The sequence below is a fragment of the Nannospalax galili genome, unplaced genomic scaffold (genome assembly GCF_000622305.1).
Source record: "Nannospalax galili isolate Female #2095 unplaced genomic scaffold, S.galili_v1.0 scaffold762, whole genome shotgun sequence".
Lineage (NCBI taxonomy): Eukaryota > Metazoa > Chordata > Mammalia > Rodentia > Spalacidae > Nannospalax > Nannospalax galili.
The window spans coordinates 671,622-695,002 of NW_008350126.1; the positions used below are offsets into that span (position 1 = coordinate 671,622).

Consider the following 23,381-nt stretch of genomic DNA (forward strand, 5'->3'; position numbering starts at 1 on the left):
CATCAAACACCAAGAAAGAGGAACCATCCCTGGTTATAGGAGATGACACGGATAGAACTGGATGTCACACACGTTGTGGGGGCCAAGTAAGCAAAGGCTCTCTGACTTGCACCGACGGATGCTCGGAAGCCGTTTCCAGCCTCAGTTCCCTCCTCTCAAGGAGGAGCAGGTTCTCGAACATGATTCCTAAAATCGGCTCCGAAGGAAACTTTGGGAAAAAGAATCGGGCGGAGGATCTGCGCAGCCGCCGCCTTCCCGGCGCTCCCGGGGCAGCGGGCCTTAGGCCAGCGGGGCGGGGCGCACGTAGGGCCAGTGCCGCGGACGTTGCGCTGGCTGGCCAGGCGGGAGCGCTCCCGCAGCCCGGTTCCCCAGCGCCGCCCTCAGCCCGGTTCTGCCGCCCTCCTGTGGTCGCCGCAGGGCGACCTCTGGGCCGCCGGGCCCCTCCCTCGGTCGGTGACATCACTGCATTCCAGCTCGGGCTCCTCCCGCCGCGGCGCCGCAGCCGCAGTGACAGGCGAGCCCGTCTGGGTGACGAGGGCAAGTGCGGGCCGTGGCGAGCCGTCCCCGCGCAGCCTGCTCGGGGCGGCGAGGGTGACAGTTGCGGCCGCCGAGTGCAGCGCGGGCAGAGCTCAGCTGGGCGGAGGCTTCAACCCAGACGCGGGGAAAATGGCTGATGACTTCGGCTTCTTCTCGTCGTCCGAGAGCGGGGCCCCGGAGACCGCCGAGGAGGACCCGGCGGCCGCCTTCCTGGCCCAACAGGAGAGCGAGATTGCTGGCATCGAGAATGATCAGGGCTTCGGGGCACCTGCCGGCAGTCAGGTGGCCTCGGCGCAGCTGGGACTCGCGAGCGGGGGTGAGTCAGCGCAGTGGCCTGGAGCTGGGGACTGAGGCCGCCACCTGGGGCCGGGAGGCTCAGGCTCTGCACAGACCCAGCCTGGGTCCGCGCAGTGCCCAAGAGCCCTGCCCTGCAGGCTGGCCAGGGGCCTGTGTGTGTCCGTGGGGCCTGGGGACATAGCGAGGAACTGGGAATCCCCACAGGTGGAGTCTGCCCTGAGACTGGATCCGCAGACGGGGACAAGAATTTGCTCATGCCGTTTTATCTCTAGCTTAGCTCTTCCACTGTCTGGCTCTGTCACCACCCCCCCCACTCCGTTCTAAGAGTGAGTCTTGAGTCCCAGGCTGTCCCAGGCTCCCAGCTAAGTGGTGCAGGTGTGGGAAGAACACAGGTTAGCTTTCAGGCAGCTGGGAAAGCAGGACATAACAAGAACTCTTCAGATCTTCCTGGGGACCGCCTGCCATCCTGCAAGCCATGAATGAGACTGGTTAATTACATTTAATAATTTCATACACACTATTGAACTCACTTCTGAGTAGGGAACAGGAAGCCTCCTCAAAAGGCAAACAAAACAACTAGGAAGTGGCAATCAAGGATCAAACTCTGTCAGACTGAATCCCTTAAGGTCTTGACCATGCAGTCTTCCATGTGCCTGGCCCTGGTTTGAGTTTATAGCAGTCTACTTAATGACTTTCTATAGGTGATCCAAAACCATTCAGGGTGATTCACCCATTCAGGGTGGCCTGTTTTCTGCAGTATCATGTTTATTATTCTGATCAAAAGAATAATTTCTTATAAATATTTAGTAAAAACGCAGTACTAGGACACTCATAGGTACATTCCAAACAGAACTTGTTGTTTTGTCATTTTAGAGAGGTTTATGGGCCTGTTGAGTGTGTGTGTGTGTGTGTATGATGTTCACAAGGCCCTTTGTATTTCTATTCATTCAACATTTTGCTGAGCACCTTCTGTGTGCCAGCCCCACTGGGGAAACAGAAATGAAGAGTTTCTAAGGCTAAGGAGTTGAAGCAACTTTATATCAAGGTGATATGAGATGATATGATCACCTTGATATGAGAAATGTAGTAAGCCTTTTGTAACATACAAGAAACTGGATTTCGGGGGCCATTAGGATGGCTCAGTGGATAAAAGCACTTGCCTCCAAGCTTGACACCTTAGTTTGTTCTCCAGAACCCACATGGTAGAGAGAGCAGACTCCCACAAGTTGTCCTCTGACCTCACACACACTTGTACATCACACACATAAATACATACACACACTCTAGATAAATACAATGTAATAATAATAATAACAATAATTAAACTGGAATTTGTATACCTTGCCCAGAGTGATAGATCTGGGACTTGATTACAGGTCTCCTAACTCTCTGTGCTCTTATGTTTTTCCAAATATTATGTTGTGCTCCCTAGAGTTGATTGGATGTGGCAAGGAGAGGCAGGGGTCTATCTAACCAAGCCAGCCATACTGGTCTTCTGAAATAACAGCTCACAGCCTCCCAGTATGGCCCCGCCAATGTCCCAGGAAACCTGCCAGGTTCCTGCATGGTACTCACTTGTTCACACCCTTGGGGACACTCCTTTCCCTCATTTGACCTGGCTGGTTGCAGGAGGCCCCAGGTGGTCAGAACCTCATGAGAGAGGACAGGTGGAGTTTGGGTTAAGTGTGGCCAGAAGGGTCTGGGGTCTGAGCAAGTGAGTGGTGATTTTTCCAGAGACTTACAGCCTGGAGGGATGGGGCACTGATTGGTCACAGATCTGAAATGATGGAAAGAGAAGCAGTGGGTGACATCCTTCAGGGAGCTGCCAGGGACACAGCTCTCTGAAGATCTCCAAGACTCACACCTGCTAGGGTTGCAGATGCTCAGCTGCCCTCCTGAGTGGTAGTTGTGGGAGCAGGGACATACTGTAGGAGGGGAGCTCAGTGGGTGTCCAGGCACAAATCAAATGGATCTGACTCTCCTAAGCCTAGGCAGTGCTACGCAGCCTCCTCTCTGAGCAGGAGGGAATGCCAGGGGCCTGAATGGGCTGAGGGAAAGGGTCTGGGTCTGCTGGGAGATGGGTGGAAACTGGCTCCAACAGCAGCCATTCTATATCTCTGAGTCACCTCCCATTAGATGATGGGGTCTTCTAATAAGCAGGCCCTGTGCTGAGTACCTTAATGCTCTCAGGGGTCCCCAGGGAAAGAGGTATCTGGTGTAGGCCTGAGCCCCAGCCCCTCTAAGGTGTTCTCTAGGCAGATCTGCAGCCAGCCTGAGCCATAGATACTTTGTTTCCATTCATCAGCCTTGGGTAGTGCCCAAATGGTCTACACTTTCACACCCAGTTCTCTGGGCTCAGGCCTGACTGTAACGTGTGGATTAGCTCTACAGAATCCCATTTCTCCTGCTGGGCCTCAGTAAGCTCATAGGAATGTTCTAGATCCTTTATTTCAAAATGGGCCAGGCATCTGGGGAGGCCACACACTCAACAGCTTATCCCCGGGATTTGTATTTGCTTTACTGTGTTTGTTCTGCTGACTCTGTTGCCGACTTAGGATCATAAATGTCTAAGAATCAGAGAGCATTGTAAAGTAGATACTGGTGATTCTGTGCATGGGGGGGTTGGGCTTGGGAGGGAGGTTCCCAAGGAGGCTGACACTCTTCAGTCTTTCTAGAGATGAAGGTGGGCACCAGGCAAGTTGTGTGACCTGCTGAGGAGGGGTCTGAGATGGGGGCAGGTCTCTCTGAAAGGCTGTGCCTGCAGGCTCACAGCATCGGGAATGGACCCTGGTAATATAAGGCCAGGTAGAAGAGATGCCCCAGAAGATGCCCCTGTGAGGATGCTGACACTGATACCCTTTTGGACTCACCCCCATTTAGAGACCAGGCCACCCCTGCAGTAGAAAACCTGAGTGGGTGAGGTAACAGCTGCTATAGTAGATCAGGCTCAATCACTGCTTGACTCTGCAAAGTCCGTTATAATTTACATCAGTGGCACATTATTGCCATGAGTTTCAGTATCCCCCTTCAGTCCTTTCAGGCTTCAGAACAAAAGTTCTGCTGCTTCTCACAGCCCTACAGGGCTAGCTGTCCTTCTGTGGTAACCACACATTGCCTCCGATAGACACTGTGGTTTCAGGGAGGCCTTGCAAATTACAATGGGCACCTAAAGAGCAATTCAGTTTTTATTTGGCCATCAATTGCTGTTCACTCATTCTGTGCAGGAGCTCTTAGGAACAAACAAATATTCAGAGCCTGATACGGGAGTACATGCACCTGGTGATTCTGTGCATGGGTGTGGGGGTGGGTGGGGTTCCCAAAGAGGCTGACGCCTCATTCTGGAGGTGAAGATGGACACGAAGATGGGCACCAGGCTCCTCAGCAACGCTCAGCAGTGTGGCCTTGCTGGGGATGGGGTCTGAGATGGGGGCAGGTGAGGGTAGAGAGGAGTGCTGCAACTTCACCAAGTCATTACACAAGAGTGCGGGGTGCTGTGTAGTGTTCTGGAGCACCCCAGAGATGAGACCTTCTTTTAGTACCTAGAGAAGCAGAGGAAGCAGGTAAAGGCTCCCTAGAGGAGGTGACTTGTGTACTGTACCTTGGAGAAGGAGTAGATCCAAAAAAGTACTCTGAAAAATATTTTTTATTTTATGTATATGCGTGTATTACCTGCGTGTAGGTAAGTGCACCCATGTCGTGTAATGCCCGTGGAAGACAGAAGAGCCTGTCAGATCCCCTGGAACTGGAGTTACAGACAGTTGTTATCTGCTATGTGGGTGCTGGGATTCGAACCCGGGTCTTCTGCAAGAACAACCAGTGTTCTTAACCACTGAGCCATCTCTCCAGCCCCTAAAAAAATTTATTTATTTTTCTTTTATGTGTATGAGTGTTTTACCTGCATGTAAGTATATCCATGTCATGTAGTGCTCATGGAGCCCAGAAGGGGGTGTGGAGTCCCCTAGAACTGGAGTTATGGACTATTATTAGCCACCATGTGGGTGCTGGGAACCAAACCAGGGCCCTTTGCAAGAGCAATCAGTGTTCTTAACCACTGAGCTATCTCTCCAGCCCCACTCCCCAAAAAGTACTTTTTAGAGCATACCATTAAAAAAGAATTCATTTGTTTACTTAGCAACTAGTGGTTGAACTTGTACAAAAAGGCCCAAGTCCCGTGCACAGGCATGGCTCTGAAGAAGACAGTCATGGTGCTCTTCCAGGTATTTGCCACTATCAGGACAGAGAGCCCAAAGCGAGTGTGCAGGTGTGAGATGGTGAGGGCACAGGCTGGGCTGAGTATCAGGAAGAAAGTGGACGGCAACTTTGAGGGCCACTGCTGCAGCAGAAAGTACAGGTGATTTGTGACTAATTGGATATTATACAAAGAGATTGGGAGGAGTCAGGGTGAAGGCAAAATGGAATCATTCTGGGAGGGGCAAAGAGGAAAAATAGGCCAAGTGTTGCCCAGGGGGAACTGTGAGTCCTGCTCTCCCAGGTAGAATGGTTTCTCAAGGCTCCACCAGGACATGCAGAGACTCAGGCCCCTTTCTTCCTCATCCCTGGTGGCCTCTCCCTGAGCCTGCAGTGCCTCTGCTTACTAGGCCTGGGCTCCACAGTTAACTTCAGGTAGGTAAGGAGCTGTGCACTGGCTGGGTGATCTTGAGCAATCACAGTAGCCTTTCTGAGCCTCTACTTGAGAATCTACAAAATGGGTCATTATAGGGCTGTGGTTTTAGCAGAAGTTAAGTATGACAGTGGCTGTGCAAGGCACTGGGAACAGTCAGGTACTGAACTTCAGTTGTCCATGTGTCCATTATGTCTTAGGGGGAGGGTTCAGGATAATTATGTGTATACACAGTAGCTGGCTCCAGAGGTTTATGTAGGACCATTCTGTGCTTATAAGCTAGACAGTGGGTGATGATGTCTCTTTGCTCTTTCCAGCTGGTTCTGAGGACATGGGGACTACAGTCAATGGAGATATGTTTCAGGTAAGCAGAGGTGGGACTGAAGGTCTCAGTAACTTGTGGCTCCATCATTGGTCATTTAGGGGTTCAAGTGCTGGTCTTCATGTCTGCTATATTGGGGTGGGAGCAGAGAGAAAGATTTGACATGTTTTCTTGTCATGTGGGGGAGGGGACCACTGGAGCAGGGACTGATGAGGGGTAGCTCAGGTTGTCCTCTGGGATATCTAGCTTCAGTGGGGAGGGATAAAGTGACCCACAGTGGCATGGGATGAGGAAATACAGGGCTCTGCCTGAGTATGTACTCCTGGTGGGAGGCTGACCTGACTGGTCATCTCCCACACCTATGAACACTTTCTAACTGGGCAGGTCCAATGATACAGAGATTAAATGTAGAATTTTCCCTAAGCAAATAATTGGAAAAGGATACCCAGCTTCTCTGCACGATGATTTATAATAATAGACAAAATAGAAATTACCTATGTGCCCAGAATCAGGGGTTGGGTCTGGGTAGACAGACTGGAAATCAAAGCTTTTGATACAAAGGGTGTCAGAACATCTGTACTAATAGGCATAGATGCCCTTAATATATTAAGTGAAAAAAAAAGCAACTTGTACAATAATGTGCACATTATGGAACTGTTTTTATTCTTTTAATTTTTGCACAAAATGTTAGGAAAAAGGTATTCGAGTTGTTAACAATGGCTGGCTCTGAGAGTGAGAGGCCCAGAGTTCCTGTCTCTATCACAGGGAACCAGGGTAGGTGTGGATGGGAGGGCGGGGGGCGGTATTTCTCGTTAAAGACAGTTTCTCAACTGGGGATATAGCTCAGTAGTGAAGCTCTGAGTTTCATTTCCAGCATCACAAAACCAAAACAGAACAAAAACATAATTAGACTGAGAGTACCCATTTCTAATGAATCTTCAGAACCCCACTGATGTACACACAGACCTTACCCTGCCCACCCTTCGATGCCTGGGTGGGGTTCAGGCTCTACCACCTTAGCTTTAGATCTCAACTGTGAGTTGGCCTGACACCGGGTCTTAGGGACTGCTGCTTCCGGGTCTCCTGAGCCCCACCCTGTGGAGGAGTTGGCCTCTTGGATCCTGGGAGAATAAACAATACTTTCTTATGTAAGTGGGATGGGCTGGTACCTTACACAGGAAAACTGGCCTAGCCCCATTTCTGGAAAATTACTCAACTCTCTGCAAGTTATAAAAGTGAGTCTCTAAGACTTCAACAGCTTTGTGTCTAGGTAAATCCAACAGTGCCACAGGATCGTTTTTCTTGTACTGTTAGAAGATCTTTTGAGACTTAGGTTACTGGACTCTAGGCTCACAAGAACTTTAATTGGCTCAAAAGCTTTATGTTTTAAAGTGGACCTGGAGTCAGAGATATACTTGGAACCACATGAGTATCTGGAACATTCTGAGCAGGATACTTTTATTTTTCAATTGATTAGAAGCTTTAGGTTTAGAGAGGTTGGAGAGACTTATGTGAAGTCTCACACACAGTGAAACTGGCCATTTCTAGAGTTTTTCTCACTTGGTTGGTATGCCCCCCACCTTGCCCTGCCACCCCCCTTCGTATTTGGGGATCTGAGGAACCCATTCTCGGCATGAGTTCTTATTCTCTCTGCTAGCCTAATGCTTCTGGGCATGTTTATTGTGAATCATTTTGGTCAGTGCCATCTTGGAATCCTCCCAGGCAAGGGAGGGCCATGGAACAGGCAAGTCACTGAGAAGCTTAGTAGCAAAGCTCCTGATTACCTACATGAACTGATCCTAGATGGGGTGTACTCTGGACTGTACCAAGCACTGTTGCTGGACCCAGAAAACTATCTTCAGGACATGTATTTTCAGGGAAAGAAGTCTTGCAAAGTCAGCACATTCAAGGATCCCTGGCAGAGCTTTTGTGCCTCAGTCTTTTCTGGCAGACTGTAGGAGGCCAGCTACAAACCTCATCCCCAACATAGCCTGAGAATAAGCCTGTTCACACCTAGTCAAGCTCCATGGGGGACAGAGACAGGGGTGGAGGGCCACTGTGGGACTCACCTGCTCCTCATCCTCCTACATCAATTCTGGCCCCCACCCCTTGCATCTCCATCCTCCTCCTTTGAGCTACTTAAAGGAATCCATAGCTCATCCCAGCTTAGCTTGATCTGCTCAGTCCTGAGGGTGGATATGCCTCATCTTCCTGGTCATCACTGGAGTTACAGCATGCATTCAATCAACATGGCCCAAAGAGACTTTTCAGAGTGGTGCCATGCAGAGAAGTCCCTCAGGAGAGGGGAGTCAGTGGGCTGGGCAGACATTAGCTAGCCTGTCTGTGGCCTCTTGCCTTCTGCTCCTGGCCATTCCCAGCCCTTTCCTCAATGGAGTTTTGGAGGGCCTCAGTTCTTCTGTGGTCCCTGGTATAGCCACTGTAACCCTGGGATGCCAAACTTTCTGGAAGTGACCCTATCTCCTACCTAGAGGCCAGGATGATTAAGGAAGAACTCCACTGTGGCCTCTGACATTTTTTGGCAGGGACAGGAAAATAAATCCAAAGCAACTTGGAGAAAAAGAGCCAGAGAAAGGCTTCTCAGGACCTAGCTGCCACCCAACTGTGCTCGTGCTGCATTGTGCAGTGAGGGTCCTGGCCACATGTTGACAGGGAGCCACCATAGCTATGTTCTTTCACATGGGTGGGCTGTATGGGCCATGGGATGGCTCCATGGAGGTTGCCTTATATAGCCTTACTGGGTACCTTGAGTGGGATATTGTCACTCTCATTTCACAGGTTTGAAATTCAAGCTGTCCAGGAAGGGATTGTTCTCAGCAGTCATCACACAGGGAGTAGGTGTGTAGGGACTTTAAACCCCGTTTCTCTGATACAATGTCTAGTGCCTTTCCTGGGCCCTTCCCTGGCTTTATAATCAGCTATTTGTTCATGCATTTCTCTACTCACATTCTTTGAGGGCCAGGCACTGTGCTCTGGTAGTGGATATGGAAGCAAATCCAAGGGAGCTTTTGTCCCCAGAGCTCATTTCTAATGGAGTACAGAAACCTGGGAAGAGGTCATGGTAGCCCAGGAGGGAAAGGAGGTTGGCTTTGAGGGAGATATTAAGAACTATCAGTTTCTCAGCATTTGAGAGGCTGGGACAGGAGGACCATAAATTTAAGATAGCTTGGGCTGCATTCTAAAACCCTTAAAAAAATAGAAAAGAAAGAAAATGCTAACAGCTTTTGTCAGAAACCATCTGAGAGCTTTACAAGGATTAACCTACTTAATCTTCCCAATACCCTACGATGCAGTTTCTCACATTATCCCCATTTACACAAGGAGATTTAATAGCCTTTTCTGGTTACATAGCTTGAGTCCAGGCTCAGGCACTGAAGTCAGGGAGTACAGTAGGGAAGGGTACAGAAAGTGTTTTGGGGGCTGCCTAGGGAAGTGTGTCTGGTCCTGGCTGAGGGAACACCATGAACAGAAGCACAGAGTTTAATACATTTGGTCCAGGGCTCACCTAGAGGCCCATTGAACCGTCTGCATAGAGGAATGTGTCAGAAGAGCCCCAAGAGGGCCACAGGTTCAGGGCTGGTATGCTTGCCTGCTGTGGAGTCACATACAACTCCAAACTGGAGTGTATCATGTGGTGTGAGCCTCACAGGTTAGGAGCTGGGCCCATCTTGGGCTGACTTCATGTCTTGGGCCTGGCACAGGCCACATCCACTCCAGAGCCTCATCTCCAGCCTGCAGGCAACAGTGGAAAATATGGAGTACATTTTCTGGTTTTTCCCAGCTGGATGACCGTGGGTTAGTTACTTAACTTTCTGAGCCTGGTTTCACATATGTAAAGTGGGGATTCAAAGCCCTGCCTTGCTGTCCCCATGAGACTGTTGAGAAAAACACTCTAACCATGGAAGCACCTTATAAATTACTGATTTGTTCACCAAGTGAGCTGAGGTGTGGCCTGTATGAGGGGAGTGTGGGGAGGCAAGGGTAGAATGTGAAGAGACAAAGTCTCTAATCTTGAGAAGGCACACTTATCTGGAGACAGGCCGGGGGTGTGGCTCAGTGGTACAGTGCTTGTCTAGTTTACACACGGTCCTGGGTTTAATATCCAGCTCAGGGGGTGGGGGTAGGTACAGAGGACCTATCAAGGAGACAAAAAGGAACCACAGGAATCATGTGACATAGAAGGGACCCTGTTAGCTATTCTGTGGTGAGGATGTTCACACCCAGTAATTCAGTTTGAATCCTGGCTCTGTGGCTTGCTTGCTGGGTAACCTTGTCACTTTAGAGCTAGAGTCTCCTTACCTATAAAACATGGATAATAAAACCTTCCATGTAGAACTGTAAAGATCAAAGACAACTATTTATTCAAAAGTGCTCTGGAAACATAATTTTAGGTCAGGTATCTGGAGATGATGGGAATGGAAGGACACAAATGGAAAGAGATGCCTGCCCAGAGACGCTTCTTCAGGCCTGTTCTTCAACCCCACCTCCTCCCACATCTGTTAGCATCTTGTGCATAAGAGTCCCCCAAAGGCACCTGGCCTTTTTGGTCTTTTAGCATGCTGGCTCTTGGTCTAAGATGCTCTGTCACCATTCTTTCCTGTTGTCCTGTCTCTAGGCAAACATAACCATGCCATCTTTTATCTCCCCCAATCCCCAATGTGGACTATATCCTAGCACACCCACCAGTGGTCCTTATCATGAGGGACTCTCCCTCCCAAGCTACCATAAGACAGGTATCTTGTTCATCATGGTCTTCAAGTACCTATATAATGATTTAATAAATCATCTCTTCCTCCTGCTCCTCCTGGTTGTACTGGTGATTGAATTTGAACCCAGGGTCTTGTGAATGTGAGGCAAGCACTTTAACATTGCTATGTCCCTATCCCAGAAAATATTCTTTTTTTTTCTTTTGGTTTTGAGACAGTGTCTCACTATGTAGCTTTAGCTGCCATGGAACTTGCTATGTAGACCAGTCTGGCCTCAAACTCACAGAGATCCTCTTACCTCTGCCTTCTGAGTACTGGGATTAAAGATGTGCTACCACCATTCCTGGCCCTCCCAAATATTTTTGAAACCCTCCTATAGTCAGGCCCTCCTGCTCTGGATACTACATGGAGGCAGGCAGTCTCTGTCTTTATGGAGTATACTTTCTTGGTGGCTAGGGGATGATGGGGCAGAAAGTAAACATGTAAACATGTAAGTCATTTCAGACAGCAATAAATTCTATGAAAAAAATAAAATTCAGTTGTCCCTTGGGACTCACAGAGGATTGGCTCTAGAATCTCTGAAGATAACAAAATCTAAGAATTTAAGTCATTTTTTATTAAATGGTAAAGTATTGGGGTTACAGTGTGGCTCAGTGGTAGAACACTTGCCAAGACCCTGGGCTCAATCCCTAGCAGTGTGAGGGGAAAGATGTAGTTTTTACATGTAATCTACACACATCCTTCTGTGTGTTTTAATTTATCTCTAGATTACTTGTAGTACCCAATACAACAAGAATGCTTATTTCCTAAGTAGTTGTTATACTATCTATTGCTTAGGAAACAAAGACAAGAAATAAAACTCTGTTTATGTTCAGTGCTGGGGCTGCCATCATAGACCTAACTTCATAGTACAGGATCAGTGATTGTTTGAATCCAAGGATGGACAGATACAGAGGGAGGGCTGACTGGACAGTAGTGTTATACCCTGGTGTGGCGGCATGCCTGTAACCTCAACTACTTAGAGGCTGAGGCAGGAGGGCTGAAAGTTTAAGGCCAGACTGGATAACTTAGCATGACCCTGTCTCAAAACAGGAAGGAAGGAACAGAAGGATGGGAAGGGTACAGTGAGATGGCTCAGTGGGTAAAGGTGCTCAGTGGGTAAAGGTGATCTGAGTTTGATGATCTGAGTTTGATCCACAATAGTGGAAGGAGAGAACCAACTCCTGCAAGTTGTTCTCTGACCGCATATTCATGGGAGTGCACGCGCGCACACACACACACACACGCGCGCACACACACACACACAAGTATAATTTAATATTTTTTTTAAAAGAGAGGGATGAAGAAAGGTGAGAGATGAGAGAGAAGAGGGACAGGATAGGGATATAATTCAGTGGTCCTGAGTTTGTTCTCCAGTACTTGGAAAGCAACATAGACAAACAATGGTAGTTATGGTGAATGGGAGACTTCTCAGAGCTTTGAACAGAATTAGGAGAGGGGAATCTCAAGGAAGATGGAACTCCCAAAGCTAAGAGAAAGAGAGCTCCAGACTGGAACTCTGGGGTTGGGGGAGGTAGAAGATGAGCTTGTTCAAGGGCCAGTATGGCAAGAGTGCACTATCCAAAACCCGAAATCAGGGAGCAGGAGAGAACAGACATTTCACAGGTCATTTTGTTTTGCAGTGCTGGAGATAGAACCCAGGGCCTCACACATGCTAGATAAGTACTCCATTGCTGAGCTATACCCCAGCCTAGATGCATGAGTTATTGTGGTCAGTGGAGAAAAGTCCACATAGAAGCAAGGAGATAGCAGTCCAAGACAAAGGCAACAGTGGCTGAAAGAGAAGAAAATGGGAAGTAATCTGATTGGGGACACATTTTAGTGACTGTGCCAGCAAAGGTTTCTGCTGGACCAGACATGGGATAGATAGGCGAAATCTCAAACATGAGGGTCAGGCTTTGGCAACTGGGTGGACTATGGTGCTTTCTCCTGAATTGGGGGATCTGGAGGGGCATGGAGCAAGTTTGGAGAAGCAAAACTATCAAGTGAAGTTGAAAATACTTGTTGGATACCCATGTGGGTGGCACACAGAAAGTATTGAGCGTATGTTTGCTAAGGGAGTGGAATGGGGCTGGTGGCCAGGTAGATGTTTCCATTTTGTTTTTATTTCCAACTTATCTTACCTCATGAAGGAAACATTCTTGGAGGGGGAGACAGTCAACACAGACACAAACTGATCATTTCAGACAGAGAGATATACTGTGAATATGAAACAGCAGCTGCCTTCAGATGAAAACTTCTAAAGGGCGGGGATTGGTGGTTCCTGGTAGGCTGGGCTGCTTCTAGAATCAGGCAGAGTAGCCATCAATGAAGGGCCCTGGGAATGCAGGTAGTCTGATTCCTTGCTATATGGGTGAGGCATCAGCAGGCCCTAGGTACAAAGACTGTCCCTGTCTGGCCCAGGCATCTAGTCCAGGGCTTGCTCTTCCCTCACTGCTCAGACACCTGGGACCAGTCCTTCTATGTCACCCTGGTTCCTTGCTGGCAAAACTGCTTACCAAGCTCTTCCCTATAACCAAGTACCTGCTGGCTCTAAAGCCTTGGCTTATTTAGTCATGACTTTTAGAGCTCTTGCTATGTGATGATGATGGTGGTAGGACAGAGGACTCCAAGACACTGTCCAATGGAGAAATTAACACAGGAATAATGACAATTGAGCAATAATGACAGCTGGTCAAATGCTTGATATGGAGTACAGGGAACCATGATGTGAGAGAATACAGGGGTCTGTTATGTAACTAAGATCCTGCCCTGCCTTCTAGAAGCTTGGATCCCTCAAAGGAGGTGCAAAGTAGACATGGAGAAGGCTGTAACATGGGGCTCTGGGATGAACAGGTCTGGAACTTGCTGGGAGGACAGGGCTAGGCAAAATCACAGAGCCATATTTCTTGAGCTGGAAATTCCTAGAATGGAGTTAAGATTTCACAGACTAGAGGAGGGAGGGGCTGGGCTATAGGCAGGGTGAAGTGCAGGAAGGCAGTGCTAGGTCAGTGCCCACAGGAAAGCAGGTGTGGTAGGACCCGTGCTCCCACTCAGTCCCATCTTGTTCAGAGGGTACCCCACTGCTACTGCCTACAGCTCACAACCCGCAAATCTCCTGACCTAGCAAGTGTCAACAGATCTGCAAGGCCTTAGGGAGAAGTGGAAAAACCTGCCACCTGATCTCCCCAGTCTACCTCTGCTGGCCCTAGTGTCCACTTCTATATAATGTGAATGAAAAAGGATAGTAATGGGCCTGTGAAATGGCTCAGTTGGTAAAGGCACTTGTAACCAAGCCTAATGACCTGAGTTCAATCCCCAGGACCCACTTGGTGGAAAGAAAGAAATGACAAGTTGTCCTCTGACCTCCAAACATGGTTTCCTTCCTATAAATAAATAAATAAATATCCACAAACTGTCCTTTGATCACCACATACGTACCATGGAATGTGTGCAACCACAAATAAATAAATAAATAAATAAATAAATGTAATTTTTTCAAAAAAGTAAAAGGATAGTAACAATTCTAATTACCATCCACTGAGCCATCATTCTATGGCAGACACTCTTCTAAATTGTCTTACAAAGGAATGGGGATGTAGGTCAGTTGGTAGAGTGCTTGCCTAGCATGTACAAAGCCTTGGGTTTTATCCCCAACATTGAATAAACCCAGTGTGATGGCATACACCTGTGATCCTAGCACTCTGGAGGTCTGGAGGCAGGAAAATCAGAAGTTCAAAGAGTTCTAGGCCAGCCTGGACTACATGAGACCTTGTCTAAACAAACAAACATCTTAAAAATATTGTTGCATCAAACTATAGCATTAAGTCTGAGAAGCTGCCTTATTATTATTATTCCCATTTTCAGTGAGAACAGGCTAGGAAAGGTTCAGGAACTTGCCCCAGGCCAAACACACATCTTCTGGCATCAGCAAAGGGATTGTCTGGCTGCAGGGTCCAAGTTCACCATGGTAAGATTTTAACCTTGGTTGTTGTGTCTCTGGGCTGCTTTTTCACTCAACAGATGCCTATTGAGTGTCTGCAAATGCCAGGCACTGTGGTGGGCTCTGGACACACAGCAATGAATACAACAGATAAGGTCCCCACTGTCACAAAGGTGACATTCTGATGGACAAATAAACACATTAGCAGTGAGGTCATATTAGAGTGTATAAGTTTTATCAGATAATACAACTGTAATCAAGAATGACTTTGATGGCAGCACAATATGGATTTCCAATGTTAAGTCTCATTTTAGGGCTGGAAAGGTGGCTCAGTGGTTAAGAGCGCTGGCTCACTGGCTGTTCTTAAACAGGGTCTTCCTGTAGCCCCAATTGGCCTGGAACTCACTATGTAGACCACGCTGGCCTTGAACTCACAGAGATCCACCTACTTTTGCCTCCCAAATGCTGGGACTAAAGGTGTACGCCACCATAACTGGCTTTTTTGGTTTTTTTTTCTGTCAGGTTCAGTTTTGAGTACCTACATGGCTGCTAACAACTGTCCCTAACTCCAGTCCCAGGGAATCTGACACCCTCTTTTGGCCTCTGTGGGCAGTACATGCATACATGCAGGTGGAACACTTATATATATATATATATATATATAAATTTTAAAGCATCTCATTTCATTCTTGTAGCCTTGTGGGGTGGGTATTACAATTTAGCCTGTTTTATGAAACAGAAGGGAGTATGAGTGTGGCTGGGCTTGAAACAATGATCAGGCCCTGAGAGGCTAGGTGACTCCACCTACAGGGGCACAGTGCTGCTGGCAGAGGAAACAAGAAGTGTCAAGGTTGGGGATAGTCACAAGGGACTGTGTTGGTTAGGTGGGTTGAGATTGCCAGAAGCTGTATGGGTGTCCTGATGTGAGGGGTGTCTTGGTACATGGGTTCTCCAGCAGGGGAAGCAGATGTGACGGGCTGGGTACACTGTGTTTATGTCATAGGAGGCTAATGGGCCTGCCGATGGCTATGCTGCAATTGCCCAGGCAGACAGGCTGACTCAGGAGCCGGAGAGCATCCGAAAGTGGAGAGAGGAACAGAAGAAAAGGCTGCAGGAGCTGGGTGAGGATGCAGCTGGTGGGACAGAGTGAGGCAGCCTCAGAGTCTGTGAAGGCCCATGCTGCCTTAATGTGGATTTAGCTGAGGATGGGGACTGGGACTGTGGGGTAGGGCCAAGGGTAGGCAACCAGGGTGACTGTTCCCAGTAGGCAAGTTGCTAATCATTCTCCTGTTGGGATCACAGATGCTGCCTCTAAGGTGATGGAACAGGAGTGGCGGGAGAAGGCCAAAAAAGACCTAGAGGAGTGGAACCAGCGCCAAAGTGAACAAGTTGAGAAGAACAAGATCAACAACCGGTGAGAGGTGCCCTGAGGATGAGGAGATAGAGTGACACGAAGTGAGCTATGGAGACCTGGGGGGAGCCTTGGGGACATGAGGGCTTTGGGGCCTTGAGGTGAGCCACAGGGGCAGCGAAGGGAATGGTGATTACTGGGGACTGTCTTGAGATGGGTGATGTAGCAAGGGTTTGGAGGGAGGAGGTAATGGGCACCTAGGGTCTTTCAGAGCTGGTCTACTCCCAAGCCTTTACCCCCCTCCATGACTGAGAGGGAGCTGTTCTGCTGGTCAGCCAAATGGGTGCCAAGGCCTGGAGTCCAACCACACTGCCCAGGGCCCTGGGCCCTCAGTGGGCAACTCAAAGTGGGCACAGGCCTGTCTGGGAGTGAAGAACCAGCCTGATATTTAATTGCTTATAAAAATGACAATACTTCAACCCAGCATGACTAAGGAATAAGAAGACATTAGTGGCCTGTATAACTGAAAAGACCAGGGCAGGAACATAGGCATAGTGGCATCTGGGGCTCAAGCAGTCAATCTGCACTTACTCTTCCTGCTACTCAGCTCTGTTTCTTTCTGTGCTGGCTTCACTCTTGGGCATACACCCCTGTGTGGGGCAAGCAGCTTCAAGGCTTCTTCCTACTTTCTTGGCAGGTCCAGTGGAAATAGTATAGTGTCTAGTGGCTCCAGCCACAGATGGTATGGCTTGAGTCCACGTCCATTGACAGGCCTGTGACTGCAGCCAGGAGGGATGCTCCAATGGGACCCAGCCAGGATGCAAGCCCCATTCATTGAGCTGCACATAGGGGCCAGTCCTATCCATGCAGGGACTACATTGGGAGCAGACTGATCCTGCAGAGCCTAGGCAGAATGGGGGCATGGGCACTGGGCAGGCAAAACCAGACATATACCAGAGAACGTATTGATGGACTGAGACTGGATGCCCTTCAGTAGTACCTGTCTCAGATGCTGTGCTATTTAAGGTGCAAGACCATGGGCCTGGAGAGATGGCTCAGTAGTTAAGAGCACTGGCTATTCTTGCAGCACCCACAAAGCAGTTAACAACTGTCAATACCTTCAGTTCCAGGGGATTCATGCCCTCTTCTGACCTCCACAGGCACTGCACGACATGGGTACACTTACATTTATACAGGCAACACACTCATACACATAAAATAAAGTAAAACAATTTTTTTTTTGGTCTTTTTGAGACGGGGTCTCCCGGTAGCCCCAGCTGGCCTGGAACTATGTAGATCACACTGGCTTTGATCTCACAAAGATCCGCCTGTCTCTGCCTTCCAATAGCTAGAACTAAAGGTGTGCACCACCACGCCTGACTAAAATAAAAATAAATAATCAAATACTAGTTAAAAAAAACAACTTCCTGGAAGAGAAAGACACTGGAAATGCTGCATGCCAGGCTGGGCACTTGGTGTCAGAGATGAGGAGAGTCCATCTGTGTCCTCAAAGAGTTCAGAGGAGAGATTCACACATGTGCAGAAATTGGATCGAGTAGGGCCCTGTGCATGAAGGCCAGAGAAGCAAGGAAGAAATATTTGCAGATCAGAGAGGAATCCTTTTCTGAAGACTTGGCTTGGAGGACAGCTATGCATTAGTTCATCAGGAGAGAGACAAGAGGGCTGGAATAAGGGAGAACATCTAGACCTGGGAGCATCATGGTAGGAAAGAGGGGATGTGGTGTGTTGAGTCAGGGTGTCCAGGGAGAGGTTTCAGGAAGTGGGTGGTATGTGGGAGTCACATTGGGAGAGCCTTGGGTAGAGATGTGACCAATAGGGAGCCATTGAAGGTTTCTGAGTAAGAGAGTAATATAGGGGCTATTTTACAAAGGGTACTGAGGCCCAGGTATACTTCTGTGGTAGCTGCTAAGCCTTTAAATTGTACTTCCTAACCTGTCTCCTGTTGGAGATACTAACACACTGTTTCTCTTTCTCTTTAACCCTCTGCCTGCCTGTCTTGCTGTTTGTCTTCCCTTACCTAACTCCTTCTCCTAACCTTTCCCTCAAGGATTGCTGACAAAGCATTCTACCAGCAGCCAGATGCTGATATCATCGGTTATGTGTACGTGTCGCCTTGCTCTCTGCAGGGGGAGCTGTGGAGAGGGCAGCCCAGCAGTTTCTCTAGTCTCTTGTTTGTGGGGTATAAATGCATGTAGCTGGGCTTGGGGCAATGACCAGAGCAGGAGGTGAACTCCAGGATGGGTGCAGGCACCAGCCCTTGCCATCCATCCACCCATCTGTCCTTCCAACAAATTGGAGACAGTTTGGGCCAATCAGAGTCATCAAGTGGGAGCAGAGGAAGGAATGCACTAGCCAGCCCCACATGGGAGGGGAAAAAGGCAAAGCAGCCTAGGTCCTTCTCTCTGAGATGCCTCTTGGGTGTGGATTGTGGGTGGGATGAAGGGGTCTTTTATTGAACAAACCTTAGCATTGGGTGATGAATCATAAAGAGTTAAGAGATGTCTTTATGTGTCTGCCCCTCACCCCTGCTCCCAAGTGCACTAGCTTGGCCATGAGTCTCTGCCCACATCACAGTTCTCCTGTCTCTGGTTTTAAAGTCTAGCTAGAACTGTGACTCCTGTAGATCTTGAATGGCATGTAGTTTCCCTCCCATGCCAAACCCAGGTGATTGTTAGTGTATCCTGGAGAATGGTCCTGAGGACTCCAAGGTCAAAGGAGAAACGCAGAATTTGAGTGCTGTTGGCACCCTTTGCTGTTCCTGCTGGAGCCAGGCCTTACTGAACCACCTGCCACTGCAGCCTCTGCTGCCATCTGCACACACCCTAACCCAACACAGGGCGCTGCAGGCACTAGCCTTCCTCTCCTACCCGCCCCCTTCCTCCATCTGTCCAGTACCTGCTGGAACTTACCCTATGCCAGTCACTGGTCAAATAGGGAGAAGACATGCACAGGCCATTCCCGAAGTTGCTGATGGTTTGGAATACATTGTAGTAAGAGCCATGTGGGGGGAACATATGGAACTCCGGAAGCCACCCTCTGCTGGGGAGCCAGTGCATGCTTCAGAGACTCATAACCTTCAGCTACACCTTAAAATTTGGAAAGGAGTTTGCTGGGTGGGGAGAATTGACAAGACGAGCATACTCTAGGTGGGAGAAGCAGCTGGGGCAGAGGCCTGGAGAAAGGCTAGAGCATTGAGGGGCTAGGTTTGTGGGGCTAGATGGGAGCTGAGGCTGGGAGGTGTCATCTTGGGAATGGCAAAGTATCTGCTGTTCCAGGAAAAGAAGCTCAGATTTAAACCTCATGGCCATGGGGAACCATGGAGAGGTTTCAAACCGGGAAGGAGATATCCAGCAGGCCTGGGTGCTCTAGAGTATCTTGGCTTTAGTGCTCCTATTGAGTCCAAGGAAATGACCCAGAGAACCCAAGAAGGTCCTGAAAGAGAGTGAATTGCAACCAAAGCTTCTCAGCCTTTTCATTTACCTAAGAATTACCAAGGAAGGTTTAACGAATGTAGATTCTGGTTAGCAGGACTGAGGTGAGGCTCAAGTTCTTTCTGACAAGTTCCACAGTTGTCACCAATGCTGCTGGGCATGGTCCACAGGCCACACTGTGAGCATTAAGGACAGAGGGGGAGCCTCTTGATCCTCACAGGCAGCCCCAGCGACAAATCCCTTCATCCACACTAGCTAGCTTCATCCTGTCTAGCTCTGTACAGTGTGTACCTGCTACCACATTGGACTCTCAGGCCAGGGAACAGATCAGCAGTGGAGGCCATGATCCTTATTCACAGGTTTAGATGAGCATATAGTAAGTAAGCAAGATAGTACTAAGTCTGTGGGGTCGGGGGGAGTGCATCACAGATCCTGGGCCAGTTCTTGTAGCACAAACTTCTGGGATTACCTGGAAAGCTCTCTTCCATCAGCCAGTGCCTGACATGTGACAAAACTGGTCCTGTTTGAGATGCAGAATGCTTTCCAAAGAGAAGGGTTTCTCCAGGATCCTTTCTGGTCCTTAGCAGACACAGGGCTCTCTCTACTTCTTCACTGAAGAACCCTGTCTTTCTCTTAATGACTCCTAATTCAACTGTATTTACTATACTTTGCTTCCACATTGTCCCTCAATGACTTTTTTTTGGGGGGGTAGGAATATTGGGTATTGAACTCAGGGCATCAAGTTTGCTAAGCAAGTACTCTATTACTGAGCCCCAGTCCATGGCTTTTTAAATCTTTTTTGAGACAGGGTCTCACTGTAGCCCCAGCTGGCCTGGGACTAGCTACATAGACCAGGCTGGCCTCGAACTTGCAGAGATCCACCTGCCTCTGCCTCCCAAGTGCTGGGATTAAAGGCGTGTGCCACCATATCTGGCTAAAGTCCAGTTTAGGATGGCCTTGGATTTGTGATCCTCCTGCCTTAGCCTACCATGTGTTGAGATTACAGGCATGGACTACCATGCCTGGCAACCAGTGGCTTTTTAAACTGTTAACTAGAACTTCTGAAGCAGAGACCATACCAGTTTTTAGTCTAACTTGATTCTAACCAAAGCCTTGAGACAATAGTTGTTCTGGATTCAAAAGGATTCTGTAGTCAGATAGGCTTGGCATGTGGAGGATTCTACATCCATTACATAGCTGGTTAGGTGGTTAGTCAGTGTCCTCTCTTGATCAAGGTCTTGGAGGTGCTGAAAATAACTGAGGTAGAGCTGGAGATACAGATCAGTGATAGACTCACACAGCATGTCTGAGGCTATATGTTCAGTATCTAATACTGAAGAGGGGGAAAAAACAACAAAAAAACTTGAAGCCTTTATATACCAGGAACCCCAGGATGGGAACTCTTTGTGGGAATATACTGAACAGAGCCAGATGTGATGGCACACACCTGCAAACTCAGCGTTTGGGGTGTAGAGAGAACAAGATCTGGAGCTCAAGGTCATCCTTGGCTACGCAGCCAGCTTGGTCTACAGGGGACCCCCATGAGAGGGAAGGAAGGAAGGAAGGAAGAGGAAAAGGAAAGAGGAGGAGGAGGAAGGGAAGGGAGGAACTGTATAAGAGTACCTAGACTGGGAAGGTCTTTCTGGGGAGGTAAAGCCTGCTCTGGGAACTAAATGACAGGAAGTAACCGAGCCAGGTACAGTGGTACATATCTGTAACCCCAGTACTGGGGAGGCTGAAGGCAGGAGCATCTCAAGCTTAGGAGTTTGGGCTACATAGTGATACCCGTCTCAGACAAAAAGCCACAGGCCACGAACAGGAAGAGCCTTTCAGGAGAAGAGGTGACAGTAAGTTTAAAAGCCCTGAATCTAGACAACCTAGGCTTCCTTTTTTTCTTTTTAGTTTTGTAACAGAGATTGAACCCAGAGCTTCATGCATAATAAGCATATGGTCTGCCAGCAAGACTCTTAGCCCTAAGTTTCTTGTGCAAGGCTGTTCCTGGTGGCTGAAGTTGTAGGGCACAGGGCTGGGGAGACTAGCTAGAGTGTCCCAGAGTAGGCCGATGGGAGCAGAACATCAGTGACTCGGGAGACAGATGGACAACTATTAACTTCTGTCGTCTCTCTACCTGCAGGGCATCTGAGGAAGCTTTTGTGAAGGAATCCAAGGAGGAGACCCCAGGCACAGAGTGGGAGAAGGTGGCCCAGCTGTGTGACTTCAACCCTAAGAGCAGCAAGCAATGCAAAGACGTGTCCCGGCTGCGCTCGGTGCTCATGTCACTGAAGCAGACACCACTGTCCCGCTAGGTGCCTGCTATAAGTATGGCCCTAAAGCATAGGCCATGCTGGGGCAAGAGGAGGAGCAGCTGTTTCGCTAGGGTGGAACTTCCTCTGGCAGCTGCCACACACAGCCTATTCTGTTCCTCCCCATCTTTGAGAGCTGGGAAATGGGACCCTTACCCTTCTCTCCCCTCCCTCCCTCTTGGCCCTATGTTCTAGCTCTGCACAACTTCTCAGTCCACTCAACTGTGACTGTCCTTCCTGATGTATTTTTTTTTTCTTGGCTTAAAGGGTGTGTTAACTCTTTTTACACTTATTTATTATCATCTTTATTTCTCTGGAAGCCACAACTGGTGTCGGGGCTCAGTTTGTGCTTAGAACTTTGCCAGCCTCATGCCCTGGAGAAGTGAGGCTGGACCCTAGAAATTCAGCAGTTCACAGACGGAAGTAGGAGCCCCAACATTCTATCTGCTGCCTCCCTCCTCAGAAGAAAAGACAAGCTCTCACAAAACAGTTTTGCAACCTTTTTTTTTTTTGGTTTTTTTTTTGAGACAGGGTCTCCCTGTAGCACCAGCTGTCCTGGAACTCACTATGTAGACCAGGCTGGACTTGAACTCGCTGGGAGTGCTGGGATTAAAGGCGTGCGCCACCACACCCAGCTGCAACATCTTTTATGACCCTTTACTAAGTTTGAAGGTGGGGACTCTGCTCTTATAAACAGCTGAGGAAACTAAGGCTCCCAAAATGGAAGTAGCTTGCAGTGGGAGGGAGGAGGCAAGACCAGAGGTCCTTGCAGTAGTTTCCAAGCCTGGGTAAGAGGCTGGCAAATATATACTGTCAGACCCTCTTTCTTGGGGTTGGCCAGAACCCTTTGGATGTGGAAGGATGTGCTACACTGCATATGCACCTCCCATCTTCAGTTGTTCCCTCTTGTGGATTTGGGATAAACAGGTGACCACACCTTCTTCCCTCTTCAGCAGATGCTATAAAAACAGGACGTTTAAGCTATTGTAATCTGCATGGTATTTAAAAAGAGTTGACTAATTGCCAACAGTATTAGGCCTCTAGTTCTGCTATGCTCAAAACTGACTGGCTTAGAACATGTGAAATTTATTGTCTCACAGTTCTGGAGGCTAAATTCTCAAATCTGGGAATCACCCAGAATCTCCACTGCCTCTGGAGATGCCTAGGGCAGGATCTGCACCTCTTTCCTAGCTTCCGGTGGCTAAGGCATTCCTTGGCTTGCAGATACCTCCCTCATTTTGCCTACATCATCACATGGCTGTCTTCTCATCTTCCTTCTACTTATGTCTGTGTCCAAATTTTCTTTTTATAAGGATACCATACTATATTGGATTAAGGCCCACTTTAAATACATTATTTTAATTATTAGTGGCTATAAAGTTCCTACTGACAAATAAGGCCTAAGGAATTGAGAGCTGGAGTTTAACATCTTTTATTTTGGGGGGGGCATACATCATAACACTAACAGAAATAGTGGACATCTTCTGTAAAGGTGCCAGTCTTCAGCCCTTCATATAGTTTCCTTGTATCTTGAGAGCTCCACAATGCACTGTTCTACATTTGCAATCTGCTTCATAGCTGAGACCATGATGAAGGCAGAACAGCTGGATCTTCCAGAGATCTAGATCCTGTCAGGGGCTCAAGGGATGTGTCTTCACTCCCTTCCTTCCCTTCTCACAGCTTGAAGCAGGTGTTCAGTGCGGCAGAGTCATACAGGGAGAAGCTTGGGTTCTCAGATCAACATTGGAGTGCTGACCACAGACCAAGAATGGGTGAGACTGTGTGTCAAAAG

At 48.5% G+C, this 23,381-nt stretch overlaps 1 protein-coding gene across 2 annotated transcripts; it reads left to right on the forward strand.

Annotated features, from left to right (window-relative positions):
* Positions 1–487: 487 nt before the first annotated feature.
* On the forward strand, positions 488–23,001 carry Cltb (clathrin light chain B). Of its 2 annotated transcripts, XM_008847323.3 has the most exons (6): positions 488–853; positions 5,773–5,819; positions 15,487–15,604; positions 15,786–15,897; positions 17,903–17,956; positions 21,421–23,001. In XM_008847323.3, the coding sequence occupies exons 1-6, from the start codon at positions 667–669 to the stop codon at positions 21,590–21,592; spliced, it is 690 nt and encodes a 229-aa protein (XP_008845545.1). In that variant the 5' UTR covers positions 488–666; the 3' UTR covers positions 21,593–23,001. The 2 variants fall into 2 exon arrangements, with proteins under 2 accessions (XP_008845545.1, XP_008845546.1); XM_008847324.3 differs by lacking the exon at positions 17,903–17,956 and having other exon boundaries at positions 492–853.
* The last annotated feature ends 380 nt before the right edge of the window (positions 23,002–23,381 follow it).